Source organism: Cimex lectularius, unplaced genomic scaffold (assembly GCF_000648675.2).
Source record: "Cimex lectularius strain Harlan isolate CLEC.00 unplaced genomic scaffold, Clec_2.1 scaffold141, whole genome shotgun sequence".
NCBI lineage: Eukaryota > Metazoa > Arthropoda > Insecta > Hemiptera > Cimicidae > Cimex > Cimex lectularius.
In genome coordinates this window covers 1,113,877-1,141,745 of record NW_019392838.1, presented here as the reverse complement: position 1 = coordinate 1,141,745, position 27,869 = coordinate 1,113,877, and the positions used below count along the sequence as shown (strand labels likewise).

Below are 27,869 nucleotides of genomic sequence, written 5' to 3'. Positions count from 1 at the left end.
ATCCCCAGTTGGGAACCTCCGCTCCTTCTGTCAGCTGGCTCGATTTTGAAACAAGGAAGGATTAATGAAACAACAAAATTAATTAATTTCTATTTAATTTAATTCCACCGTCGGCGATATGAAAAAGGTGAATTATTAATTTTTCTTCCTTGCTTTCCTTTGATTCTGTTTCGTTTTTCTGGCCCTCTTCAATTGAATTAGCCAGCGTTGTTTTGATTTTGATAAAAAGATAGTGTAAATATTTGTTTTCAAATGGCAAGGTTTCTTTAGAAATCTTTCTAGAAAAAAAGATTTATTCTGACTGTTACATAAAAATTCAGATTTATATTTATACAATATTCTTGTATCTATAAAAAAAAGAGTTGCTTTCCTAAAAAATTTCGAAAACAACGAATACAAAATATTTACAGAGATTCAAGCATGATAAGGCTATTCAAAGATGCCTGTTAAAAATATAAAAAAATTTAAAATAATATGTAAATTAAACTGAATAGAAAATTAAAAATCGTCTGTGTAACATTAATTAATCAAAGAGATGGGACAGTTTAGTAGTCGCACCATCTTAAAGCACAAATGTACTTGCATGTCTGTAATTATTACCTACCACTAAACAGATGTAGGTGTATTTTTTCGGTTTTGTCAAATGTCTTACTAAAGATTTCAGTTACCCCTTTGCTATTAAAATGTTATGTTACTGTCTGCAGTCATCTTGAGTATGCTAGTACTGTCTGGGATCCATTTCTTAAAAATGAGATTAATCTGGTTGAATTTATCCAGTGTACAGCTACTAGATGTCTTTTAAATTTTGGCAAGTACTCATCTAGCCATCTACTATGTTACTTGGTGCTGACAGCCCCCGGAGGGTGGCCCCTCCCGAGCCAGCTTGGCTGCCAAGGCCAGCGAGCATTTGTTGCTTCATTTGAAATCTGAAAATAGTCCGTATCTGTCCTCTTTCTAATTATATTTGTGTGAGCGAAATTTTGTATTTTAACTTTTGGCCTTGTACTATTGTACATCTAGCCATACATGTTGCTTGGTGCTGATGCCAGAGGGTGGTCCCTGCCGAGGCAGCTCGTCTCCCAATACTGGCCAACAGACACTAGAAGAGCCAAAAGTATTGGAACTATATACAATGAAATAACCCTGTTTCCTCTAAGGATCGGAACAGGGACTCCAATAGAATTCTCTTGAAACAATTGGCATCTTATATGAGGCCCCCATTTGCACACTTCTGGGTGTATTTTTTTCCTTTCCTGAAAAAATTAATTTACCTGAAGTACTCGGGTTGTGCTTCATTTGAAACACGAAAATAGTCAGTATCTGTCCTCTTTCTAATTATATTTGTGTGAGCGAAATTTTGTCTGTTAAATTTTGGCCTTGTGCTAGTGTACATCTGGCCATCTAAGTTGCTTGGTGCTGTTGGCACCCAGAGAACGGCCCCTGCTGAGCCAGCTTGGCTCCTGAGACCAGCCAACTAGAGATCACAAAAATATTGATACTATATACAATGAAATATCCTTATAACAAAGGCGTTATTAGCCTGTTTTTAGTGGTTGTATTTCTTCTACAGTTACGTTGCACACCCCAAAGCATTTTCTCCTGCTGATAAATGTAGCATAATAGACTTTTTGTGTTACATTCCTCAATGGTGCAGTCAGCAGTAGAAATCGTGTTAGGATTTGGAATCTCTTCTTGCTTCCTTTTATGCATTTTATTGTTTCTTCTTTATAAATCTCACCAGGAAGTTTTTCGATTGAGCCGAGTGAGTGAATTCCATCGTTTCCTCACTTGCACCATTTCTTTTTTCCTAAGATGCTTGTTGATAGTACGGATACTACAAAATGTTCTGAACCTGTCAGCAGTTTTAGTGGTAGTATGCCTTATATGTCTGTTAATAGATGCGTTAGGGATTTCTCTGCCTCTTCATCTTCTTCATAAAATCTGCATGTACCGTGTTGGTTAATACAAATCTTTCTCAAGTACCTATTCAGTCCACAGTGCCTCACTTCCACCACGTCTTCTTGCCTAAGATGCTCATTGATAGTGTGGATCCCTGTACCACAAAATGGTTCAGGACCTATCAGCCGTGCAGCAGCCCATTTTCTTACAAGGGCATCCACTGTCTCGTTCTTCTCTACTCTTGCGTATCCTAGGACCTAGTAGAGTGTAACCTTGTAATAGTGCTTTGCCAACATAATCTGTTGAGTTTAGTTTTGCAATTCAGCACTATTTTTTAACAAGGGTATTTTGACTATAAGGTTATATGAACCCTCAGGCTGCCATTGTTTTTGAAAATAAGCCCATTTGTAAGTATGTCGGGTTCGAATGCAGGGGCACAGGACTCAAACCCGGAACCTTTACTTTACAATGATGAGCGCCGTATCAACGCCTAAACCGTTGTAGTCACCGATGCCCCTAGCACCATGTTTGAGCTAATAATGTTTGACTTAGTGCTTTGATGGCTGCCTGGCTATCCAACATTTTCGCTATGTGCTTGTTTTTGTATCCCCTAGTCAAATTGAATTAAATACATCTACCAATTGTGTGGATTTTATGTTTGTATTACTGTTACCACTATGGGCTCTAATTATTTGATTTTGGTGTTTGTTTCCTTTTTCCCACTCCTTTTTTATACTTTGGATTTTCAATTCAATTCAAATATCTTGTTCAAGTCGCCTCCTATGAGACCTAAGTGTCGGATATTCTTTTATTGGGAACTTCTTGTCTCTAAATTGAATTTTTAATCCTGTTGGAAATTCTTCTTTGTTGGTGTTAATAATAGTTTTCTTTGCTGTCCTTGTTATCATTGGTGGAGGTGGATTAATTGTAATGTTTTCTCCATACCTCTGAGGGACATGCTCTCATTGCTCTGGTGCTACAAATGCATGTGAATCTCTGTATTTTTGTGAGCTCTTGTATGGCTTTATCGGCATTGTATGTGAGAAACCCATCCAGGATTTGTGATCTATATCCCCAGTTTTTACCTCCTATTCGCACACTATTTGGAAGGATTTCCCCCTTGAGCATCTATTGTATCTGATCTCTACTAATTGTTTTGCTGGAACATTTTCGTTTCTTTAATGAAGCACAGAATTCTCAGGGGTATGGTATCAAGGTATTTGCTCAAATCTTTCCTAGGTCTCATAGCTAACCTGGGACCTACCTTAGTGTAAGGTTGTAGATCAGTTTGCTAGGGTATTCAGGTAGTTCCAGGCTAGTTTTGTTTTAATCTCATAGGCTTGGAGAGTCTTGAGAGCTGCTTTGCTATCAGATAATATTATTGTTGCACCCTTGAGATTTTTTGTTTTATTCCTTGCCTATGTGTTTCTATGGCCAGCAATTATTCTTGAAAGAAATGGCATAGGTACAATATGTTATACAATTTGGCATCTTTCAATGATACAGAAAGAAGCAAAACTCTTAAACAATTTCCAGTGATTTAGGGTATTCTTCAAGGTAAAATCTTGACTTTCCTGCTGTTTTCTTTATGTAAAGCAATATAGGAGTGGCCGAGTGGTTAGGGTGTCCTACTCATATTTGCAATTCTAGCGGTTCTGGCTTCGAATCCTGGCAGACCCCATGGTTGTTTAATTGATAATGTTATAAAAAATGTATTTTAAAGTGGTTTGAACCCACGCCCATTGGGTAATTGGACATTAAGCCCTTTAGATAGACTTTACTCATCTTGAAAGATGATTTTGGTGAGGCTGGGTCACTCCGTGCACATGAGAGAAAGTGTTAAATTTGGTTGTTTTGTTGAAATATAATGACCTCTTGAGCAGGCAAGCGGTCGAGACTTTCATATGTGCCGGGAAATATTCTCTATTACTCTACATGTTCAGTGTTGTGCTGGCGTTATCTACTTGATCTAAGTGCAAACATTCTCTGTCCAAAATAAGAATCTCAATGTTATCATAGTCGCGACAACTAGTTGAAAGTAATATAAGTGTTTCCATTGTTTTCTATTTAGCATTTATCTTCAGACAGTTAATCGGAATTGGTTCTTTTCCTAAGAATTGTCTCATTCAATATAAATTTCTTCTAAAAGATAAAATTTTGTAATTCTGCTGAATTATTCGTAAACATGATTCATACTACTGCATTCCAATTAAGGCATTGATTAACATCTCGTTTGGTTATGGTTATTCATTAACATATTAATTTTTATAACTGTTATTCATGCACACATTCAGGTCTGGTTTTGCAAAACAGCCTTATAGGGTGTCTGGTATTTGTTTTTAGAGGACACTGCACAGTTGCTGCAGATTACTTGGTTATTATTATTTTTTAAAATTTTATTTGTGTGTTAACAATTGCGTTCTGGTGGTTTAACCTAAAAGATTAACTAACTCTAATATATACAATATTTTGTTCAGTTTCAGGTTCTTTTTAAAAATTTCAAATGATGAATTCTTGGATTAATGGTAGCTTACAAGCCAAAGGGAATGGGATGAAGGTAAAATTCAGTTTTTGATGTTAATAAAAATTTCATTTGTATAATGAATTAAAAAAACTCATTTGAACAAAATTTGTTTTAGGTGAAAACATTTTGAAAGAGAGAGTGAGCTATAAAATTAATTTGAATTTACTATTTAGGTAAGTATTTTGAGTACTGTTTTATTTTGTTATATTTGATTTATGATTTGTTAGATTGTTAAACCAAAACCTGCATTTTAATATGTTTATTTTTGATTTTGAAACCTGGAAATAGTTTGTAGTTTTATTTAATTTAATTTATTTTTTTAACAATTGAAGGTTGAACTCTAGTTTAGAATCGCATGTTCTGTACCTGTTGTTTCAGTGACTTCAAATGTTTAGGTGAATTTTAGGCTGGTTGGTGCCTTTTTTTTTCTTTTTTTTGTTGTATGAAAGTTGAATTCCATTATTTCCAGAGAATGAGAGATATACCATTTTAAAAGGGATATATGGTAATTCCATACAATACTTGTTGGTGCCTTTTAACAATGAGCTTAAAGAAAATTAAAAGACGTTTGTCTCAAACCTTTCGTTTAAGCTATGAAGGGTCCCTAGCCGATTTAGCTGAGCAACTGAACATAGGAGAGAACTCTTCAGAAAATGTGAAATCAAAACGTATGTTGGAAAATTAATTTCATAGCATGCTAATTAGACCTAAGTACATGTTTGCATTTTTGTTTCCATACTGTTAAGTTCAACCATGTCCTTATGTAAATTCTTTGTATTTATTTATTATTATTATTATTATTATTTGGAATGTGTGTTTAAACAATAACCTGCTGAAGATTAAAAATTTATTATTCACATTTGATATGTTATTATATTTATGTGTTTTATTTGTTTGATTTTCTTTTAGGAAAGCCCCCTTTAGATAGAAAACTCTCTTTATCACATTCCAGAATTTTGTTGGACCACCATAATGCATTTCGTAAGTAAATTACTATTTCTATTTCTAGTTTTAAATTTTATTTTCTCCTAGCAATTTAAGAAAACAAATTAAATTCAATGTAATAAATTGCTCAGGATGTATGAACTACACAAGCAAACATTGACAACCAATGAATGAAAAAGAATAGCGTGAAATCAATAGGACATTCTCACTCACTCTTGAATACATTCTTTCTTATTTACATGCCATTCACTCAGTTAAGGTAGTGGAGCATTCAATAAATACTCCTCCATCACTCTTTACACCATAATAAGTAGCCTAATTGGTCGATGGGTACTTAATATTCACCATTGACACATTCATGCTAATAATTACATTCACTTTCATATCAGTACTATATATAGTAAAATGATCAGGTTTCCTCCAAGAATAGAAACAGGGAGAGAAAACTCCAATAGAATTCTCTTGAAATCCAATTCTCTTAAATAATGAGGCCCTCATTTGCACATTTCTGGGTGCATTTTTTTTTGCTTTTCCTAAAAAATAATTAATTTTCTTGAAGTAGTTGGGTTGTGGAAGGAAGTAGGGGCTTCATTTGAAACACGAAAATAGTTGGTATGTGTCCTCTTTCTAATTATATGATTTTTTTCCAAGACTGAAGTTTTATTCTGTTCTATTTTCTTTTGAAATAAATATGATGTAATATTATACCAAAAAAAATTTCTGTGTTAAACAGAAATTATTCAATTATTAGTCGGGTGATGTCGCTGACATTCATCCTCTGTTTTAATATTTTTAGAAGAAATTAATTATATGATTATTTTAGGGGTTTTTCAATGCATATAATAATGCATATATGAGGGGTTTTAGTGCCTATTGTATGCATATTTGAGGGTTTTTTTTATTATACATTTAATATCGCATATTTGAGGGTTTTTTATACATATAATATTGCATATTTGAGGTTTTTTAGTGCATATAATTTGCATATTTGAGGGGTTTTTTAGTGCATATAATGTTGCATAATCGAGGGGTTTTGAGTGCATATTATATGGCATATTTGAGGGTTTTTAGTGCATATAATGTTGCATAATCGAGGGGTTTTGAGTGCGTATTATATGGCATATTTGAGGAGTTTTTAGTGCATATAATATTGCGTATTTGAGTTTTTTTTAGTGTATATTATATGGCATATTTGAGGGGTTTTTAGTGCATATAATGTTGCATAATCGAGGGGTTTTGAGTGCATATAATATTGCATATTTGTGGGTTTTTTAGTGCATATAATGTTGCATAATCGAGGGGTTTTGAGTGCATATTATATGGCATATTTGAGGGGGTTTTTAGTGCATATAATATTGCGTATTTGAGTTTTTTTAGTGTATATTATATGGCATATTTAAAGGTTTTTCAATGCATATTATATGCCATACTTGAGGATTTATTGCACATAAATCTGGTTTATAAGAATGTCATTTGAATTCCACATGAACAAGTGATTTCAATTATTATGAGGTAGTCTATGTTTGTTGTCTTTATATCCAGCCTCATTACAACCTTAAGTACTGTGTTAATTTATCAAACAATAAGCCAAATTTATTTGAAAAATATATTTAATTTAAGAATTTATTGTACACATTTGTTTATTTTAACTTGTTTTATTTATTGACTTTATACAAGTATCATTATCAATAATAAAATGGGTGTGCTGGTGGCTGCAACGGCTAAGGCATTGACATGGTGTTCATCACTGTAAGATAAAGGTCCAGGGTTCGAATCCATAGCCACACTTACAAATTTTTTTTTACAAAAACACTGCCACCTCGAAGGTTGATATGACCTCTGTTTTTGCAAACTCTCATAATAAATAAATAAATAAAATATAAAAGCTGCCAGAAAAATAATCAATTTTAGTTTGTTCACAAAACTGACACAAACGAAACTATATTATTGATACGTTCAACATCATTTATATTTAGTAAACCCTCTAATTTATTAATTATTTCCACTTTTAATAAATATTTAATGATGTATACATTTCTGTAAGCAAAGTATTAAGAAAAGTGTCAATCTGTCCACTCCAGTACAATTACATTATTTTTAGTACATTTTATTATTAGTATTACTATTAAATTTTACATGTATCATTTGTATTAAATTTGGAAATCCAGCCATTTGTACAGTTTAACTTTTAAAGGGTTACTAGAGACTTACAAGACCTTAATAATACAGCACTGGCCATTACATTCTTTTTAGTGTGTTACTTGCTTTTCAAAATTTACCAGATGAAACAGCTACTCCGAAATAATCAAAACAATACAGGTCTGTGTAATGAAAGAACCATGTGTTATATTTTTAATTCTTCCCTTCATGAAAGATTACTGCTTCAGTTTTCTTTATATTAACCTCAAATAGGTTTCATTATAGTGATCCTTCAAAATTATATTATATAGTAGCATATACATCCTGTTTTTCAGTTACATGCTCCATACTGAATGCTTCCATACTTTCCATGAGCTTTATTTTTTAAGAGAAGTACTCTCACATGTCAGTTTTATACAAAGAAAACAGCAGGGGACTCATGGTTTCACCATGAAGAATGCTAGCCCCCTCGGCCACCTGGATTCCGCCAATCTTGTAAACCTTGTATGGAGTCTAGATTCTATATTCTTTCATTGCTTATACTGCATAAAAGTCTTGAGTAAAAAATTAACTACATTCCCACGTATAGAGGCAGAAGAATCAATAAAAATTGTACATACAAAAGAAAAACATGTACTTACAAAAAGAAAAAAAAAGAAAACTCTTAGGACAAAATAAAATAAAACCCAACTTTAAAAAAAGCCATAGTAAATTCTTAAAAAAGTTAAAAAATAAATTAGTCGGGACAAAAATGTTTGGGAAATAAAATTAAAAGAAAATTTTGATACACCCTTCCAAATAAAAATAACAGGAGTGTAAGTAAGGCCTATTATTTTCCTTATTGCCTACTTAGAAGGTAGATTTTTGTTTGACTGGTTGTGATGTCGAGGAACCTTTTTGATTATTTTGCACCTGGTGAATTTATCTTCAGAAAGTCATCTCTTTCTCCATCCATTTGCTCAGTAGTTTCTGCAAAAAACTTTGATATGGTTTCTGCAATGCTTTCAGGACTCTTTCCTGTGCTATTTATTTTTATTTGGGGGAATTTATTTTTAATCCAGTGTCTGATAGATCCACGTTTTTGGCAGTTTGGTCATCAAACTTTCCTTGACCAATTTATCAGACTTTTCGTTGCCCCTATGCCCTATTTGACCTGGTGACGAAGAATTTGGAATTTGGAATTACCAAGACGAGGGTAATTTTGTTGATTTCCTCAATGACAAGGCCCTAATTCAATCCCAATTGACTGGACTTTATCACTGATGCGGTAATTGCCGTCAGTCCCACCTGGCTCTCTGAGTAGATGGCTATTCTTCTGTTAATTACACCTAGCTTTTTAATCTCCTTGGTGTTCAATAGCCACAGTTTCCAGGAATTATATAAAGATATGTAGTAGCGGTAGATTAAGAAGGACTTCGTGAGTGGGAGTCATTCTCATTGTCCCAGTGTGCCCTGAGGATTTGGACCACCCTTAGCTGTAATGTTTTTGTCGAAACCACCGATCCGTAGACTATCATTAGTCAACAATCGCTGTGTATAATCATTGGGCCATCTTTGAGTTTAATCCCCAACTTTTCCCACAAAGGTGTTTACAACTACCAATGGCCATTTTCACTCTCTGTGTGATTTTACTTAGTTTCCACAAAAGTCTTTGGTCATATATGCCTTCTAGATATTTTAACTCTTTAGAGGAAGGAATTAAAACTACATTTATCGGAAGGGGCTTAAGTCCTTCTAGTGCCGTTTTCTTGGTAAAGGGAACCTGGATGGTTTTCTTAGGGTTAATTGACAACCCTTCTCTTTTACACCATCTATTTGTTATTTTAGTGCATATTGTGCCCTTTCTGTAACGACTTCGACAATAGTCCATTCACGACTACCATTATATCACGTGCCTATCCTAGCAATTAAATCTTCGTCAGATAGCGTTTCCAGGAGATTACCAATCAATATTGAGTGGCATAATGCCCAAGGCATATATTAATTCCAGTCCCTTGTTGATTCCTGTAAGTACCAGCTCCTACCCATTGGTTTTGGAGCTATCTGTATACCAGATATGGTCAGCATTCAATGGGATCCCCTTTTCCCAGTCTGCTTTACTGGATATTTTAATTTGATTTTTTTTTGTCAAATATGAATTAAGGGTTAGCATCAACAGACATGCTCCAATCCTTGTTTGCCTGAAGTTCCTCGCGAACTTATTCCCTGAATTAGCTTACTAATTGTGGCCCTGCCTCCCTGGATAAAGATACGTAGTGGTGGTAGATGTAGATGTAATGTTCAGAGTGTGTAACGTACTGCGCCTTTTAAGAGCTATTGTATCCCCAGTTCTGTACTTATAGCACACCTGTGAGTCTTGCTTCAAATAAGTCTATTAGTAAGCCTGGTTTTAGTGGTTGAATTTCTTCGACAATTATGTTGTACATTCCAAAGCACTTCCTCCTGTGGGCAAATGTGGCACCACAGTTTGTTAATAGGCGTGTCGGTATCTCCTCGGCTTCTTTACAGAATCTGTGCTATGTTGTGTTACACCAGTCTTCTTCAGATGCCCATTCAGTCTGCAGTGCCATGTATCCTGTTAGGATTTAAAGTTTTATCGTGCTACCTCTGATGCATTCTGTTGTTTCTTTCCTTCCAAAATTTGCTGGGTTCTTGGTCCAATGAGTGAATCCCACGGTTTCTCCTATGCCACAGAAAGGCTCAGAACTTATCAGCGGTATTGCTCTCTAGAGAAAGGAATTACAACAAAATTTAGAACCAGGGGCTTAAGTCATCCTAGTTTCCTATTAGGAGGTATTTTTAGGGACTGTTGTTTATTAGACGCTACATATTTGTATAAAACGGTTTCGTTGATGATTCTAACTTTTGATTCAATTCTACAAGTGTTTCGTCATCGCCGCTTCGCCTCGCCCCTCCACCATTTCGAGAACAATAGGCGTAAATATATTTTTCATAAGAATACACACTCGAAGTGGTTGTTTTCGCATCTTTGTTGATTTTTTTTTTCACTCCACTTGTTTTACCTAGGATCGGAGGGGAAAATATTCTCCTTTTTTTATGATAAGATTAGAATTTTCCCTTCTCTTCGGCAGTTTGCGTTGACAGTTTGCCCCCTCACGGCTTACGGCTTATAAGAGGCGAACAGCTGATCGCGTTCCTTCCTCGCTCTCTCTTCTCTCTCTCTCTTTCTTTTAAGGGATACTTTTTTGTTTTGATAAAAAGTTTTTTTTTAAGAAAAAGAGTACGTTATCTAATTATTCCTTAATGATACCTTCATATGACGTTCGCTGCTCTCGTCATTCTATCATGATTTTATTAACAGGCTATTATTTAAAGTGTCCCGAGTCCGGTCTTGTTTGCCTTCTTTCCTGAACGTATACAAACCAAAATGTGAGGGCGAGTCGTGATATTTTCCTATTCTATACGATTTAGCACTCGGTTATTTAAATTTAGCGCACAAACGTCATTTTAAATATAAATTATAATCGGTTTAAAGAGAGAAAAAAAAAGCATTGGTGGAAAAATGGATTTGAAAGCGTTGCACAAAAGTGCATCTTTCAACACTTTCAAGACTGGGGGAACGCATAAAATCGGAACCTGGTTCGCTTCGTTCAACATCAGAACGAAATCGTCTTCTATCATCTCGTCCAAATCAATCACACTGGGTAAGAAACATTTTCAAATCTCAATCATATTTATAAGTTTTTGTTTTCTTCATTTTCCTCTTATAACACAATATTTCCACTCCATTCTGTTATGTTCAACGTTAATTCTTTAAAAAAAACACAAAATCTTAAAACATCTTGAAAGTTAACCATAGGAAAGTGACTCCATTCTGTTGCCAATTGTTTCCAATTCACCTTTATTCGTGACATTTCCTCCTGTGTTGGGCTTATTAACCTATAATTTGACCCTTAGGCCTTTTTCAGACGTTATTTCTAGTTGATTTGACTAACAATAAGTTACACAGTTGATTCTTAACTAAAGATGATGAATCGGTTAACTCACAAACTGGAACTGGCTCACTTATTACGGTCCATCTTGTGGTGGTTTCACATTATCAGACACGACACATCGTAGAAGTGAAGCGGTTCCTATAAGACAAATATTATTTCAAGTGTTTATATAGGTAGTACGTACATATAGAAGATCCGAACCTGTCAGACACTGTGCATGTCTTGTATGAACGTTCCGACATTCTCCAGAAAAATATTTTGTCTGACACGATCCGTGCAGGTGCATGTCTGAATGTGTTGTAGATGGGTCCCTTGGATAGTTTGCAATAACTTAAGGCAACAATCCCTTTTTTGACTCCCATAAGGTCAACTTTTGCAAGTTGAGTTTTTTTTTCCTTTTCTATACGAATTAGAAATAGGTTTCTGTTCATTCTCCATTAATTGGATAAAATTCCCCTTTTTCTTCCTTTCTTTCAGCATAGGATGAACCCCAAAGCAATGACGATGAACAAGCTGCTCGTCTTCGTCCAACAAAAGAGCTATTGCTCAACGAACAACACATTCTTGAAAACTGTGTAGGAACTTGGTCTTGACTGAACAATAAATATACATACTCTGTAGTTTTGTCGGATGTGTATTGCTTCGCATGCGTGACATGTCGTGTCTGATAATGTGAAGTTGAAGCTGAGTGTTGGTCTTCGAGTCTAGTAAACTCATGTTGAACTGGCACTTTGTTACTCACTGGGGGGGGGGCATCTTTACTCAGACAAATTGATCGACAAGATGGGCAATGCTGAAACATGTTTGTGTAATTCAGTAAACTTGCAAGTAAAGACAGCCCCAATGAATAACCCAGGGTAGGTTCAACATGACTCAACTAGTGTGAAGCCATGTGAAGACTTCTCCAGAAGACCCGAAGAAGAATTTCTTGTGTTTGCTCTTCTGCAAGGAAAAAAAGGAAACCCAGTCAAAGAAAAGTGTGGGTTCGCAACTACTGCAACCACTTCCCTACAAGCTCTGCTCCTTGTCGCTGTACTCCTCACACTTCATGTCCCATGTCACAGGACTGATATGAATTTCTTCAATAAACTGTTGAGCCAGCGGTGGTGATGAGAATGTGAGTGACATATGTGCCTACTGGCCACCTGCCTGGGCGGACAAGTTGTCGCCACCAACTGAAAAATTAAAAATAGTAACTAAATAAAAACACTTTTATAAGAAACAGAAAATTTAATTTCCACTTTTTTGTATTATACAGACATAACAAAGAAACAAGAAACTCCCTTTCAAAGGCTTGTAACAAATATAAATGAAATATATAATTACATGTTCTTTCAAATTTTATAACCGATTGAAGTTGGCCCTTCTACATCTAGATTAAACAACTTTTTTTTACAATCTTTCTCCTATCATGCCGCTAGCCCTATCCTGCCGCTTAGAAATATCTATTCCTGGGGATAGAGTTGACTGCGTGTGAAGAAGTCTGTTCCCAATCATTTGCTACATGGCTACACCCATTCGTTTAAGTACACTGATAAACCATATAAACACACTGCCCTTAAATTTTAAAGAGGTTTATTCATATTTTGCATACCAAAAATTTGTTTGTAAAAATAAGACATTTAAAAAGAAAATGTTTATTAACAAATTCTAAAAAAACAATTCTTAAGTAAAGAGAAAAAACAAAAAATTCAAAAACAAATCAAAATGTAAAAAAAATTGTCTGAAGGGCCGAAGAACCCTTCTTTTGTAGAGTGATTTACATTCAGTCTCCTGGCGACTTCATGCTGGTTGTATTCTTTCTCTAATAATGTTATGATCTTGGCATTGTCATCCTCATTCAAATGTGTGACTGGAGCCATTAAAAAAGGTCTTTGAATAAGAATGTGAAGAGGTCGATCATCTTTTCCCTATCCTTGCTTGGGTTGGTCTTGTCATACGCGTTTCAGCATTTTTTGTCACCTTCAGTGTGTCCTGGCTGATACAAGCTAGCGAAAATAGCCAGAAGATGATTCGCAAGTATCAAATTTCATCTTCTGTATTTCATATCTAATCTCCTTTATCAACCTTTTTGATAATAATTATCAGTAAAAAGGGTGATGAACCTGTAATTTGATCATTATCGTTCATCTTCCTATCCTTGCTGGTTTAGTATGTCGGACATGTTTCAGCATTTCGTCATCTTCACATACACCTTTTACATTATTATATCTGACCAACCTTTTTGATAAGTAAATATCAGTATAGCAAAGATCAAAGATGATATGTCTGTTTTGTTAAAAAAAAAAGTCTCACTGTTTTGTTAAAAAAAAGTCTCATATAGAAGTAGCTATCTGTGAGCTATTTGAATTTCCTTCTTATCGTTCACCTTGGAATATTACTTATTTGTACAACATTGTAAAAATGTTGCTAAAATCTTGATATCGAGCAGACAGTCAACACGTGATTGTAACCAAGACACAAAAATTTCCACTAAAATTAAAACTGTTTTGTAGTCCTTACAATATTAGTTCGGATTATTCACATGTTGAAAAAAGTATCTATTTTCCAGACAGATTTTTTATCAATTATTTTCAAACGACCAGAACTGAAAGGCTGTAAGTGGATATAATAATAAAGCAAACAACTAGGGTTACATAAGTTTTCAAAAACTGAATATACATATGGATGTTCACACAATGATGTAACGACTCTAGGGAAGTAAAATTGTAATCAATTCTATTCTATAACAGCACCAAAGAGATTATCTCATACTTTATGTTTAAATTATTATTGACCAAACGCATTTCTGCAGAACTTAGCTGTATACATAGGAGATTTATAAATTATAATAAATAAATTTAAAAAATTTGCAGTCACTGTTTTTTAGCAGTATAAATTTTTGGCCAACATACAAGACCTATGTAAGATAAGAGACCAGTAAACCGTGGGAATTTTTATACCCATGCATGTCCACTGTATTATTGAGTTCTTTAAAAGATGATTTTTACTCACAGTTTGTTGTTTTCAACAATCCCGATTTCTAGCATTAAATGCTCATCACAGATTGAAGGTGTTACAAACCCGTCTGTTGACATGGATTGCAAGAATCTTAAAATTCATGTCAAGAAACGTGTTTGTAACTCCTATTCATGGTTAATCTTATGCTGATTTAAAAATTGCCCAGCCTTCTGTCATGTCACGGATTTATTTTAATTTCAATTTTTAATAAGACTTATTTAATATCAGTTAGTTGTATTCCATAAACTATATGCCATATTTGACTAGGATAATAATGAATGTGAGTTATTTAGCAACCGGTTGTTCAATAATTTGTTGAAATAGTGAGGAGCAGTCAGGACTGAAGTATTTTAGACAAACATCTTATTAATTTTTTTATCGTCATCGACCTTAATTTAGAAAAAATAATTACTCAATAAGATTTAAATAATATAAATTTTGAACCAAGTATTTCATTCATCACAATTTATGTGAATATGATATACTTGGTTCAAAATTTATTTTATTTACTTCTGTATTGTGCAATTAATTTTTCCAATCAACATATGTTTTGTCATTCACCCCGCCTCTGAAGATGACCCGAATAAAGGTTGAAACGTAAAAAAAATGAAATAGGTGTTCGTCTAAAATACTTTATTCCTGACCGCTCCTCACTACTTAAATAGATAATAATGAATATTATTGAATACTTAATTCACTATTTTCGTGGTCCGCTTGACCAATTAATACAAGACAATTAACCTTATCCTCATCTCAACCCCACCTTATGAGTTTTCCCTCCTTTTGCCATTTTTCAAATGTCGTGTAATCAGTTTGGATTCTCGACGACAATTGAAATGGCGACGGAGAGCTTTAGTGAGCTTCAGTTAATTCATTAAATTCACAAATTTCGTGGTCCGCTTGACCAATTAATACATTACAATTAATTAAGGTTTTTAGTTGAGATGAAAAAAAGTTAATGGCACGAGCGGGATTCGAACCCACGATCTTCGGCTAGATACGCCGCTGCTCTACAACTTGAGCTAGGAAGTTGATGTCCGAGTGGATCAAGGTCACGATAGCTCAGGTGGTAGAGCAGTGGCGTATCTAGCCGAAGGTCGTGGGTTGGAATCCCTCTTGTGCCATTAGCTTTTTTTCATCTCAACTAAAAACCTTAATTAATTATTGAATACTAATAATACTTGCAATGGGCCCTCAGCCTCCTTACGGTTTGATGGCAAACTTGATTTTTTACTTATTTAATAGTTTCTTGTTAGTCTATTTATCAGTATTTATTTGTCCATTTATTTCTTTAAGGTTTTTTTCTTATTATTTAAGATTCTAATGTTAGTAATTTATTGATTATTTTACTTTTAGACTCGCACAATTGCTGGATGCCAAAGGCAAAGCAAAACACAAAAATTTAAATAGTAATAATATTTCATAAACAAATGTATATTTAACCAATTCTATATAATGATGCACAAACCAATAGATAGGGGGCCCAATGAATTTTCCTCGGATTTAGTAACTGCTTTGCTTGTTGGTTTTTGTCTGTTAGGTTTCGTTGTTCCTTTTTTACCACGTTACTTCTGATTTTGTTTATCAAAGTATTAACACATTTTTCACTTGCAAAACTGTTCCATTCATTTAGTAACTTTTCTCTGCCATTCACCAACGAAACTAAGTACCTAGGTATAAACAGAACGACTTAAAAAAGAAGGCAAAGTTACGCCTATCTCCTATCAGGCAAGATTCGAGGAATTTTAATGTCACATGTCATTGACCTTAATCAGTTTTAATCTGAAGGTGCCATCCGGCACAAAATGGGTGTAGAGCATTTACAAGTGCACTGCAACTTTTTAAGCCATGTCGTCATCAAATAATCAAATTTCTCTTTGTAATAAATAGATAAACAAAATCACCTTTGATCCAGATAAAATTTCTAGACTTTAACTCATATTTTTGGTGAAACTAGTAAAATAAAAACCACAACAATGACTCACCCAGCTTGTTCTTTAGACTATGTCGCAATGAAAGTGGTTAAAAAGATTAAAAATAAATTTCATAATTAATGAGAAGATAACAAAAAATTATCAAGCTGAGTTTTTAAAACTGATGGCTTCCAGATGATTAGTCAATAAAAAGTGCAACCTAATTAAATACATATCGATGTGTGATTAAAAAAAAGTCTTCTTTGTGATTATCTTTGAATCACTTTTGGAAGAAAAAAAAACCACTTTTAATAATTACATTCTAAATTTATTCCTACGGACCTGGCAGGGGGAAAAGCAGATTTGGGACTTATAGAAATCTCCAACCCTGAGTTTTATCTCTAAAGAAAACTCCTATAAAATGGAAAACACTTTCCAAATTACACAAAGAGCAGTTTTATTTTGCGATATAGCAGTAGACCATCAATTTTTCCATGCTGAGTTCAATGCACTTAGAACTCTGTGAAGATGAAACACCATTAAAAAAAGGTTTAAAAGGTGCTCAGCCAAATAGCACTGAAGGCCTTTTCCATTTTTGATTTAAAATTGGTCTGAAAAACCTTAGCATATCTCCAGCTCCTGGAAAAACGGAATCAAGTAGGTCTAACTTGGAGGACACAAGGAGATTGAAGGATGAAAAGGCTGACAAACTAGTAAAAGGAACTACAATTTGGCACACACTAAAGCATGTTAAAAGTGGAACTGAACAAAAATATGGAGAAATGACTCCACACTGGATAAATATACACCAGGTGCAAAACAATCAAAGAAGTTCCTTGACATCTCAACTAGCTGAAAACGAAAAGCGAAACGAAATGTAACTTCTTAGTAGGCAAAAAATAAGGAATATTATAGTCCTTTATACTGGTCATTGCCTATGTAATTACTACTTCAGAAAAATGGGAAAAACACACATAGAAACATGCCGAATCATGAAGAGGCAGAAACATTGCACATCCTTTCTTACTGCAAGGCATTGGCCTGGAAACAATACAGCCTCTTCAGAAAGACGATACTGACGCCTAAAGAAATAACCAGAGAGGAACCTTGAAAAGTGTTAAATTGCCTTAAGGCCCATTCACAGTTTGAAAATAAAGAAGGGTCGATTTCACTTTCTTTGAATTACAATATTCTTAATTCTTTTAGACCACCGTGAAATAAAAGGAGACTGGTTACAGTGACTCAAAGAAGGGATAAAAAAAATACAGCAGTCGACCTCAAGCCCTGAGAATCCAGTTAATTGAGCCTAACTCTCACCTTTCACTCTCACCAGCAATTGTCTTGCACTTTGCAATTGTACGGATTCTAATTTTATCTTACAACTAACAAATTCCCCCCTCCCCCATGAAATTTCAGAGGTATTGCACAGATCTGAGCCCCATAAGATAATAGACTGGCTAACATTATATATTTGTAACTAGGATCTAAAAGGTTTATTTATTAAAATATAATTAAATATGTTTAGAGCATATTTTGATTTTAAGTTTTTTGTTTTTTTTAATGAAAGAATTGATGACAGTTTAATCCTCAAGTACTATACACTCATCACTTCTATGTTCTTCTTATTATAACAAATACATAACTTTCCAAAACTCGAATTTTCCTAAAGTTTATCCACCTTTGGTTTAACCATAGGTTAACTTTCGAGTTCCATTCTAGGAATTTTTTAGCTTTTCTTAAAAGTTTCCTTGATCGGGGTTCTTTTATGGAACTTAACAACCAGTTGTTATAACTATTGTTTTTATTTAAAATATGGTATATATTTCGGGACTACCACGTCTCCTTCTCAGGGACAACCTTCCTTAAGTCTGGAAGTATGTTTCTTGGGACTTCGGGTTCCATTTTAAACATTAATCGTTTCAAAAGAATTGTAAAACACCACCATCTAATTTATCATTTGTTGCAAAACTAATTTTGTCAGTAGATAGTAGGACCAAATCATCTGCATATGGCCAGCATTTCCGATTTGTACTCTATCACATAATAGAAAAAAAATATATACACAAATAAAATAGCACATGTTTAGAATTTTTTAAATTAAAACTTAAATAAAATTTTAAAAAAGTTAAAACAAATGACAAAATAAATATAATACCCAGTACAGGCTCTACTTTTCTCCAGCCCAGTTAGCGTTCAATTTAGAAGATCTTAGAAGCGATGAACATCTTGAGAAAAAAAATTTTCTTCCCATTCTTCTTGGATTGTGCATTTATTGTCTTCAGTGTTCAGGAACTGGCGGCAGCCCTTATAGATTTTAATTATATTAAAATGTGGAGACCTAGTTGGCCATTGGCTATTCTAAAACTTAACATTTTTGCTGTATGGACAGGAGCATTGTCCTGCTGAAACAGAAATTATTTACTTGGCGTTATCTCTGAGTACCTTGTTAATTGATTTTCTATTGATTGTAGATATTGCGTACTATTCATTCTACCAGAAAGAAAAACAATTTCTGTTTTCTTAATATCCCCCATACTGTACTTCATTCACCTACTATGCCTTTTCGAAAATATAATTTTTTCTTTTAGCAAATCATAGAAGTAATATGCCAACGATCAAGGCCATTGAGGTTAATTTTTTTATGTCTGAAAATAGTACTTTTCTCTATTCTTCCTTCCAGTACATGGTCACAGGCGAACTGTTTATTGGCATTCCTTATTGACCTTTATTTAGGGGTGGTATCCTGTTTCATTTTCCTCATCTGGATGTATATATCATTTATGACTTTTTTTATGATATTCCAGCTCCTGAACAATTTGCCAAGTTGTCTAAGAGAAATTTGTACTGATCCACAAAATTGTTTTTCCCTGCTGGTTAAGATTTTTTTTTCTCGTAGTCTTCTGGATTATTTAAAAAGACTTTCCTAAGAGTGTCCTGTTTCATGATATTTCTGCAATCGATATTCCAAGATTTCTTCATTCTTAATATAATTGATGTCCAGAAAGCATCAAACAATTACCGTGACCTATTACAAATATTTATGTCGATAGTAGCAACAAGCTGGTTTCATAACTTGGTACACAATTGGATTTTGTTATTATTTTGGTTTACAAACAACGGTATGCTATCGTTTTGTGCCACTGCAAAATCAATATTTACAATTATTTCCATTATTTTTTTTTAATTTTCCTGACAATTAAGTAACAAGATTCAGTTAAAAGTTAGCTGAAAAAGTCATTTATGATATACACAAAAAAAAAAAAAAAATGAAAACACAATTGTAATGTATAGGCAAAATACTATGAAGTCCTATGTTTTTGTCCTGGATCTTAAATTTTTCACAACTTTAAATATAAATTTAAGTTAGTACTAAATTGTAAGTATAGTTGTGTAGACCACAGTAACCGAGTGGTTAAGGTGTCAGATTCTTGTCTCGTAGATCCCACAGATGTGGGTTTGATTACCACTGTTGTCTCTAGACTTATTTTCTGACCCCTAAGGGGACTGGTGGCCGCAGTGAAAATTGACACAGCACTTATAGATGGAATGTCTTAGGCGGGATCCCTGAATTCGATCTCAATCCCCTCCGTAAATGAGTTTCTTCGATGGAAGTACACCATCACACTGGGGGTTCAATTCACACACGTATTGTGAGCTCCCAAAAATGGAGCTAGGAAGGAGTACAATAAGCTGTGTAAAGCCTGCAGTACTCAGGGGGAACTCATACAGATTCAGGTGTCCACCACAATTTAAAAAAAAATAATAATTTTAAAAAAGTAGTTTTGTCATTTTATAGGGTGTCCTTGTGTAGTGTTAAAGTGCATGGGTTGATTTAAAATTTAACCAACCATTTATTCTATCATTTAAATGATTTTTCGGTGTTTTGGTGAATTTTCTTTCAAACCATCATGATTCAATAATTTTTATTAAAACTCATGAATTTTTGATCTCATTTAATTTGGTTTACATTAAAATAAGTATGTTCTAATTAATACAACAATAAAAGCACCTATAGTTTGACATACATATGGTTGATATATTTAATTAAAATTGTATGAAATTTCGTACGTTAAAAATCGTCAAAGGTTTTTTATCAGCTTGTTTTGTTCATTAATTTTCCTTGACACTTTATACTGTGCATTTCAATATAATTGCAATTCAATAAATGTAGTTGCATCATATTTTCTGCGTGTTTAGAAAACATTTCCATAAAACCTATGTTAACAAAATGATTTCAAATATTTAAAAAAAAGGCTTATTCGTTAAAAATATTCTAGTTTGTTATTCTTTCTATCTAACGTTTTTGGTTGAGATAATTGGAATTACCAATTATGACAATTAAACAAATATTGGTTTAAAATATTGCTGAATCATGATTGAGTGTAGGATGTTTCTTCCTGATGACCTTTTTAATAGTCTTGACTATATTAATCTTTATCAAATGTACATTTAAGCATGTAAAGTTAATGTTGAATATTGTCAAGATTTAAAAATATACCTATACATTATTATTATTATTAAAGACCGTTTGCAGGGGAAAAAAACACATGATTAAGTTTTTAAAAAAATGCTATTTATAAGCATAAAATGACATGGCAAAATTGAATAGTTCAAAAACAACAGTTTCTCCTTGAGTTTCGAAACAATTTAGGTTGTTAATTCTATCAGTTTTTTAAATTATTTATTATTATTCATCCGATGGGTTAGGAGAAGTCCAAGATACTTATTCACAACCTCAGCTTTTTGTTCCTTATAAAACCATTTGTCAAAATAGTTTAGCTTCATTGTGAAAAACTATTTTATTTTTTGAGAGGTTAACTTTTAATTCTATTGTTCACAATCCTAGTTTACATTAAAAGGTTTACGCTTTTCAGTAAGATAATAAGAATGTGTCATTTGCGGAATTATATTTCCCAAATCTTATACAGTCCAGATCCAGACTTAGAACACCACATAGATCTAGAAATAAAGAGAACATGGTGGGACTCAATACGCATCCCTGTTTTACAAGATTTAAAAAATTGCCATCTGACCAAAAAACTGAAAAAGCTGCATGTGAATAAAGGTCTTTTAAAATGTTTAAGAGTTGGGATAGTTTGAGGAATAATCAGGAATGATTACTGGATCAAAAGGTGATTGAAAATCACTAAAACACGTGTTTCCAGATCAGAAACATGATACTCAAGACGGATGCAGGGAGGCAGATGCCCCTGAAATTGATATCTGAAATTAAACAAATAAAAAGCACATGGGTCTGATTAGTTCCAAAACATCCTAAATGAATTAAATTTTTAAAAAATAAAAAAAAATTGAAAAAAGAAGAAATCCGAAATTAGATTCAATAAAACAGCAATACATTGTGCTTTTTAAGGAATTATTATTAAAAATGTTGCCTGCAATAATTATTTTATTTAACCTCTTACCAAATTGCTTACACTACTAATAAAGATATGTTGTTCTAGACTAATTAAAATTATGAAAGTCATGTAAATTTTTAACTCATGCTGTTCTAATTTTTTAAAGTGTAAATTAATGTTAATGAAATTGAATTTGTGTTAATTAGGTTCAGTGCCAGAAAATCCTAAAATTGGACCAAAACCAAAGATTCCTTCGCGCTGGAAGGTAGGAACTTTTTTGTTCATTAATTATTTTCTCTTTTTTAATCATTTGTTATATTGTTATGTTTAGTACTGTAATATCACATTTGCCTGCAATATTTGGTTGAAACCTTTTATTTAATATTTTTGCTAATAACTACTTTTTTATTATTTATATTATTAATGAAATATGTATTTTATTACCGGTCAGGTTTGTTGAGAAAAAATGGATACATCTACTTTATTGCACATTTTTTAGAATTGTTGCATGACATTTCCTTCAAAGCTCAAAAAAATGACAAGCAATGTTGCAAAAACCAGGGTTATATCCTCAAATGTTTTTTTCCTGAACCTTTTAGAAATTTTATTTCTCTGTGCCAAATAAACTTGTTCTTTTCGTTAGAGGAAAAAAAAATATTTTGCTCTTTTTATTTCTTATGAACGGTGATATTTCAGTAAAGTTTGGTTTTATAAACGTCAAAAGTGTTTCATTTTTATTTTCTCCAATCTACATAAATTCACCGTTCATTTACAGATTAATTGCTTATACTAATTTGATAATCTCAAGTGTATTTATTCATTGATACGGTTTCATTTTTATAAAATGCGATTAAAATGTGTAGTAGTTGGTTAATAATATTATCTAAACAATATACATTTTCTTTTGTATCCGTTGATAACAATAAAACATGAATGTAACAGTCACAATGTTTTTTTTTACATTCATTATTTACTAAACAATAAAGCTTGTCAAATTTCACATTATCACAGTACTTCAAACTGATTGATTTATAAGAATTGAAATTTATTTCTAAAAGTAAATGTGCTGTTCAATCTTATGCATTATAATTAATTTAAAAAATCATAAGTATCAAGAGCACAATGGTTGGAAGATATCGTTAATCAGACATACATAGTTGACACTTTTGTACCAAATTGAATGCCTCTCATTGGCATTTATAGCTTTGATGACAGATTGATTTGCAAGTCGGTGAACTCATGCTGAACTGGCATAGGGTCACTTATTGGGCCTGTCTTCACTCGCATGGTTGTTGAATTACTCAAATGCGTTTTGGCATTGCGCCATCCCATTTTCAGTGAGGAACTGTCTGTTATTTTTCTAAGTAGGGTTTATAAGTCATTGGGTCCATCGGTTATTGCTAGGGGCTTTTGCAGAGGGAGCATGGTCATGATGTTGGTTATTTCCATTGTCGGTTGTTATTTGTACATTGTTAGTTTTTGTTTTTTCCTGTGTTGGTTTCGAAGTACTTTTCTTTTGAAAGTTTGCATTTTTGTTATGTTGTGGTTTTATTAGTGTGTGATGTGAGTTCATTCGTACATTTATAATTTTTCTGTCTTTAAGGGTTATTTGTTTGTTAATCTCTAGGTTCTCCAGTGCATTGAGTTTTCATCCTTTTGTGAATTGTGCATTAAAGTCATGCTTGTTTCTATTTTGCTTGGTTTGTGATAGTGATATATTAAGTGCGGGGCATAATTTGATTTCCCTTAGTTTCTCTTAAGGATCTGAGATGTTCTTTGAATCGATCTCTTAATTTCCTTCCAGTCTGTCCAATGTATTTGTCTCCATATTGGCATGTGATTCTATAAACACTATTATTGTCTAGTGGGCCAGTTATGCCTGTTTCTTTTTAGTAGATTGCCTGTGTTATTGTTGGTCCTTAATGCTGTTTTTTGTTAGTCTGTAGCTTTATTTTCTTGTGTATGTGAATGTTGTCCATTTTTGTTTATTTTTTTAAATATATTTTTTTTAAAGTAATTTCTGGATGTTGCTTGTTTTGTATCAATGTTTTATTGCTATATTTGTTATTATTGATAGTTCTTTGTTGTAATTTTCAGTGTTGAGTGGGATTGTTTTTAGTCTGTGTATCATGTGTCCTAATGCTGAAATTTTTTGTTGGTGTGTGTGGTTGTATTGTGCATTTGTGATGTTGCAGTATGTTTTCTGTATATTTGTAATTCGATTTTATTGTTGGTTCTGGTGAGTTTTAAGTCCAAGAAGTTGATGCTGTTGTTGCTTTCATTTCTATGGTGAGCGTAATGTTTTTGTTTAAAGGTCCCCTAAGTACGTTTTCTGAGGATGTACTTAGGCTTTTCTTTAGAAGTGGTTTTACTCCTTTGTATCTCAGATGTTTGAGTGCAGTTTTCATCACTGTTGTGGGACAAAATGTTTTAATTCAGTATTTTAGCGTTTTAATGTCATGTATGAATCCAAATATAATTTTATGTGATTTAATAAGTTATATTACTTTTTGTACAGAGGCGTTCCTTACCAGCTGATCTCCACTTTCCAGAAGACTTCGTACTTAAATATGAGGCTAGTGAACAGATTCCTTTATCTAGAGCATCCCGACGCCAATCTATGTCAGAAATTGGTTTCGGGAAAATGGAAACGTATACCAAAATACACAAACTTGGTGAAGTAAGTCAGAATTTATTCTTCAGGTTTTCTGTATAACTGACAATTTATTTTTATGCGTTGCTTCAGGGAACGTATGCAACTGTATTCATGGGAAGATCTCGGTTGACTGATAATTTGGTTGCGCTAAAAGAGATTAGGTTAGAACATGAGGAAGGTGCTCCTTGTACTGCTATTCGAGAAGTGTCGTTACTGAAAGAGTTAAAACATGCTAACATAGGTGAGTTTAAAATTAAGTTTTAACATAAAAAAAATACATATTTTTATTATATTGGAAAATGGGATGCAAATAAAATTATTATTTTTTTCAGTAACTTTACATGATATTGTACATACAGAAAAGTCTTTAACATTAGTTTTTGAATACTTGGAGAATGACCTCAAAGATTATATGGATGTCAGGGGTAACAGTTTAAGCCCGCACAATGTAAAAGTAAGATTTTTTTTCTACCAGCTCATATAGTCTAGTATTGTTAATTAATTTCTAATAATTTTTTGTAGCTGTTCTTATTCCAATTATTAAGAGGTCTTGCATATTGTCATAAAAGAAGAATCCTTCATAGGGATTTAAAGCCTCAAAATCTTCTGATCAATGAAAGAGGAGAATTGAAGGTAAGACAAATCTTTTCAGTTAAAAAAAAAATTACATAATTATTTGTAGCTTGCAGATTTTGGGCTAGCTAGGGCTAAATCAGTACCGACAAAAGCGTATTCAAACGAAGTTGTTACATTATGGTATCGGCCGCCAGATGTTCTAATGGGTTCAACAGAGTATTCGACACAAATTGATATGTGGTAAATTAAATTACATACCCCAAACATTTGTTTTGTTAGAGATTTAAATTTATAGTAACAATCAGTAATTTATCTTTGATTATAAAACTATAGATTTTTGTTGATTATTAGTTCAGCAATTGGCCAGGTTTCTCTCATAACATACTAAAAAAAAGTCAGACTCCGAGAAAGAAGAGTTTAGGGAAATACAATTTCAAATATATTTTTTAAAAACTTTTCTTTTTTCCTTGACTAACTTTTCAACTAAAAATCAACAAAAATGTAATCCAACAAGGCCATCAAAAACAATCATCCACAGTATTTTTTAATTGAGTTGATTCAATATGGTGGATGTTATTTAGGGGTGTTGGGTGCATCTTTTTTGAAATGGCTTCTGGTCGGCCTCTATTTCCCGGTACAACAGTAGAAGAGGAGCTCACTTTGATCACTCGAGTACTTGGTCCATTGGATATGTCAGCCCCTCCAGCTAAACCGCCTGGTCAAACACTGTTGCAAAAGGCTCCTACCCTGAAAAAAAGCGGAGTAACATTGCTAACATCCTTCCTAGCCGTGAGTATTTAAAGATAAGTTTACATGGAGAGGTTTTTGTCCACTCAGAGCCCAAAGTGTTCACACTTGAAATGATGTCGAACATCTTCGAGCTCATCCAATGTCAGTCACTAGGTCGCTCTACCCTTTTGACAGTTTCAAACATGACTATCAACAATTAAGCTGTTTAATGTTATTATTTTTATGATGAAGAGAAAATAAAGAAATAAAAAGATAAAAGTGGATCTATCCCATATTGTCAAAAACCACTCATGTGAACTTAGCCTAATGCATTATATTGCGCTTGATCTTAAATTTATCATCTTAATTTTTTAGTATGAAGCTAAAAAAAGAGTTTCAGCCCCAGATGCCATGAAAAATCCTTATTTCTCTAGTTTGGATCCAGAAATACATAAACTACCAGATAGTAAGTATTTTAAAATGAAACCTACTTTTTAAGAAACATGGTTTTACTCCTTTTTTTTTTTTTTTTAATTTTTAGCTGCGTCAATCTTTAGTATACCATCGATTCAACTCGAACATGATCGTTTCGCCGTTAAAATGGGAAAGAATCGACACACAAAACACTTTTCATTTTATGATCTACTTGTAAGTGAGTGAATCAATTCCAACAATGCAGAATGATCAGTGCGTCTGGTATTTTTATGCTCAATATTAATTCCAATGAATCATCATTTTGTAATTTTGTTACTCTCCCCTGCAAATACGACCGTTGAATTAAATAGAAATTCGTCTTTGAACTTATTCGTTCTAAATTTAAATTAAACCGAATCTATAATACAATCGAGCATCAATAACATAGAAGTGATTTATCCTGGCTTCTTACTTTTTTAAATTTGAATTTTTTTAAATTTAAAACCCTCAACTGGGTAAATAAATTCTAACCATTTTATTTATAAACCTTTATTTTTTCGTTGTCTTGCTACTTGATTATCTTAATAGCCTTTAAATTTGCTCATTTCACATTTTTTGAAAAATAAGCGAATAAAATGTATGAGTAACTTAATGGCAACAGTTAAAGTTTATGCTTATACATAGTGGCTGAAAATGCTAACGATTAAATAATGTTAATTCTAACTAAAGAATAATATAACAAGAATTATAGATTAATGTGCTATTTAGTAAAATTGCAATGAAAATTTTCAGTTAAATAGCATGAATAATGGTTAAATTAAAAATTGTATTTATAAATTTTAAAATTCAATGTTCAGTTTTAATAGGATTAGGTTTTCATAGGTACACTTGAGTTTGCTTAAAATTTACATTTGATCATAATCCCCCCCCGCATTGTGTTTGTTTTGCATTTGTCATGAAAAGTTCAAACCGACGCAAAGTTTATTACAAATCTGAAAAAAAAATTGGGTAAATATAAGAAATTGTGATTGAGTTTATAGTTGGCCAACTAAACATTGTGATAGCGTAACATGAAATTTAAGTTTATTTTTGTATGATATACATAATTAGAACTATAAACAGGCCCACCTCATAATTTTCTTAAAAATTAATATATAAAAGAACACCGCTTAACCCACTAGCGTCAAACCTTTATCCATACTGTTTTGTTTTTTTCTTTAGTTTAGTTTATTTTAAGTTTTAAGCATTATTTTAGTGGCAAATAGATTCCACAAAAGAAAACAATGTTAAAATTAAAAATCAGTATTAAACTTTAAAATGTCAAGGCTTTTTTAACACGCATGGAATAATTCCATAAGTATTATGTAATGCCTACTGATTAGAAACAACAATAGTTTTATTTATAAAATTAAAAGTGAGTTTTGTTATGATTGTTGTTAGATTTTAGCTAAAATTAGACTAAAAGTAAAGTTTTAAAAAAAGTTTGAATTACACTTTTTACTTTCTCCTTCCTTCACCCTTTAAACTATAATTTCATCCTAAAATATTTCATTTTATTTTTAACAGTTAATTTAATATTTACTTTTTAATTATGTTATTACATACATTTTATTATTACATTTCAAACTATTTAAAAAAATTAACTCGCTCTATCGAGGGGAAAATTTCCATTCTTTAGATTTGTTTAAATTTGTCCGCTTTTTTACTCAAAAATAATCTGGATCTCAGTACAGTGAAGTAGATGAAAAGAAAATCAAATCT

At 32.8% G+C, this 27,869-nt stretch overlaps 1 protein-coding gene across 5 annotated transcripts; it reads left to right on the top strand.

The window, feature by feature from the left end:
• Window positions 1–27,590, top strand: LOC106672392 (cyclin-dependent kinase 17-like). 5 transcript variants are annotated; one of them, XM_014403786.2, is made up of 15 exons: window positions 1–127; window positions 4,377–4,456; window positions 4,539–4,596; window positions 4,756–4,818; window positions 4,893–5,091; window positions 5,333–5,404; window positions 21,940–21,998; window positions 24,252–24,413; window positions 24,480–24,630; window positions 24,722–24,843; window positions 24,912–25,022; window positions 25,072–25,205; window positions 25,547–25,754; window positions 26,070–26,160; window positions 26,236–27,590. In XM_014403786.2, the coding sequence occupies exons 5-15, from the start codon at window positions 4,926–4,928 to the stop codon at window positions 26,352–26,354; spliced, it is 1,395 nt and encodes a 464-aa protein (XP_014259272.1). In that variant the 5' UTR covers window positions 1–127; window positions 4,377–4,456; window positions 4,539–4,596; window positions 4,756–4,818; window positions 4,893–4,925; the 3' UTR covers window positions 26,355–27,590. The 5 variants fall into 5 exon arrangements, with proteins under 5 accessions (XP_014259272.1, XP_014259289.1, XP_014259298.1 ...); XM_014403803.2 differs by having other exon boundaries at window positions 4,756–4,833; XM_014403812.2 differs by lacking the exon at window positions 1–127 and adding an exon at window positions 4,032–4,273 and having other exon boundaries at window positions 4,756–4,833.
• Window positions 27,591–27,869: the final 279 nt, after the last annotated feature.

What these genes read in the sequence shown, in the direction of transcription:
- LOC106672392 (XM_014403786.2), top strand. Translation starts at nt 4,926, where the DNA reads ATGGTAATTCCATACAATACTTGTTGGTGCCTTTTAACAATGAGCTTA. An exon ending in ATGAAAGAGGAGAATTGAAG is followed by an intron (nt 25,023 to 25,071) that starts GTAAGACAAATC and finishes AATTATTTGTAG; the next exon opens with CTTGCAGATTTTGGGCTAGC. An exon ending in TCGACACAAATTGATATGTG is followed by an intron (nt 25,206 to 25,546) that starts GTAAATTAAATT and finishes GATGTTATTTAG; the next exon opens with GGGTGTTGGGTGCATCTTTT.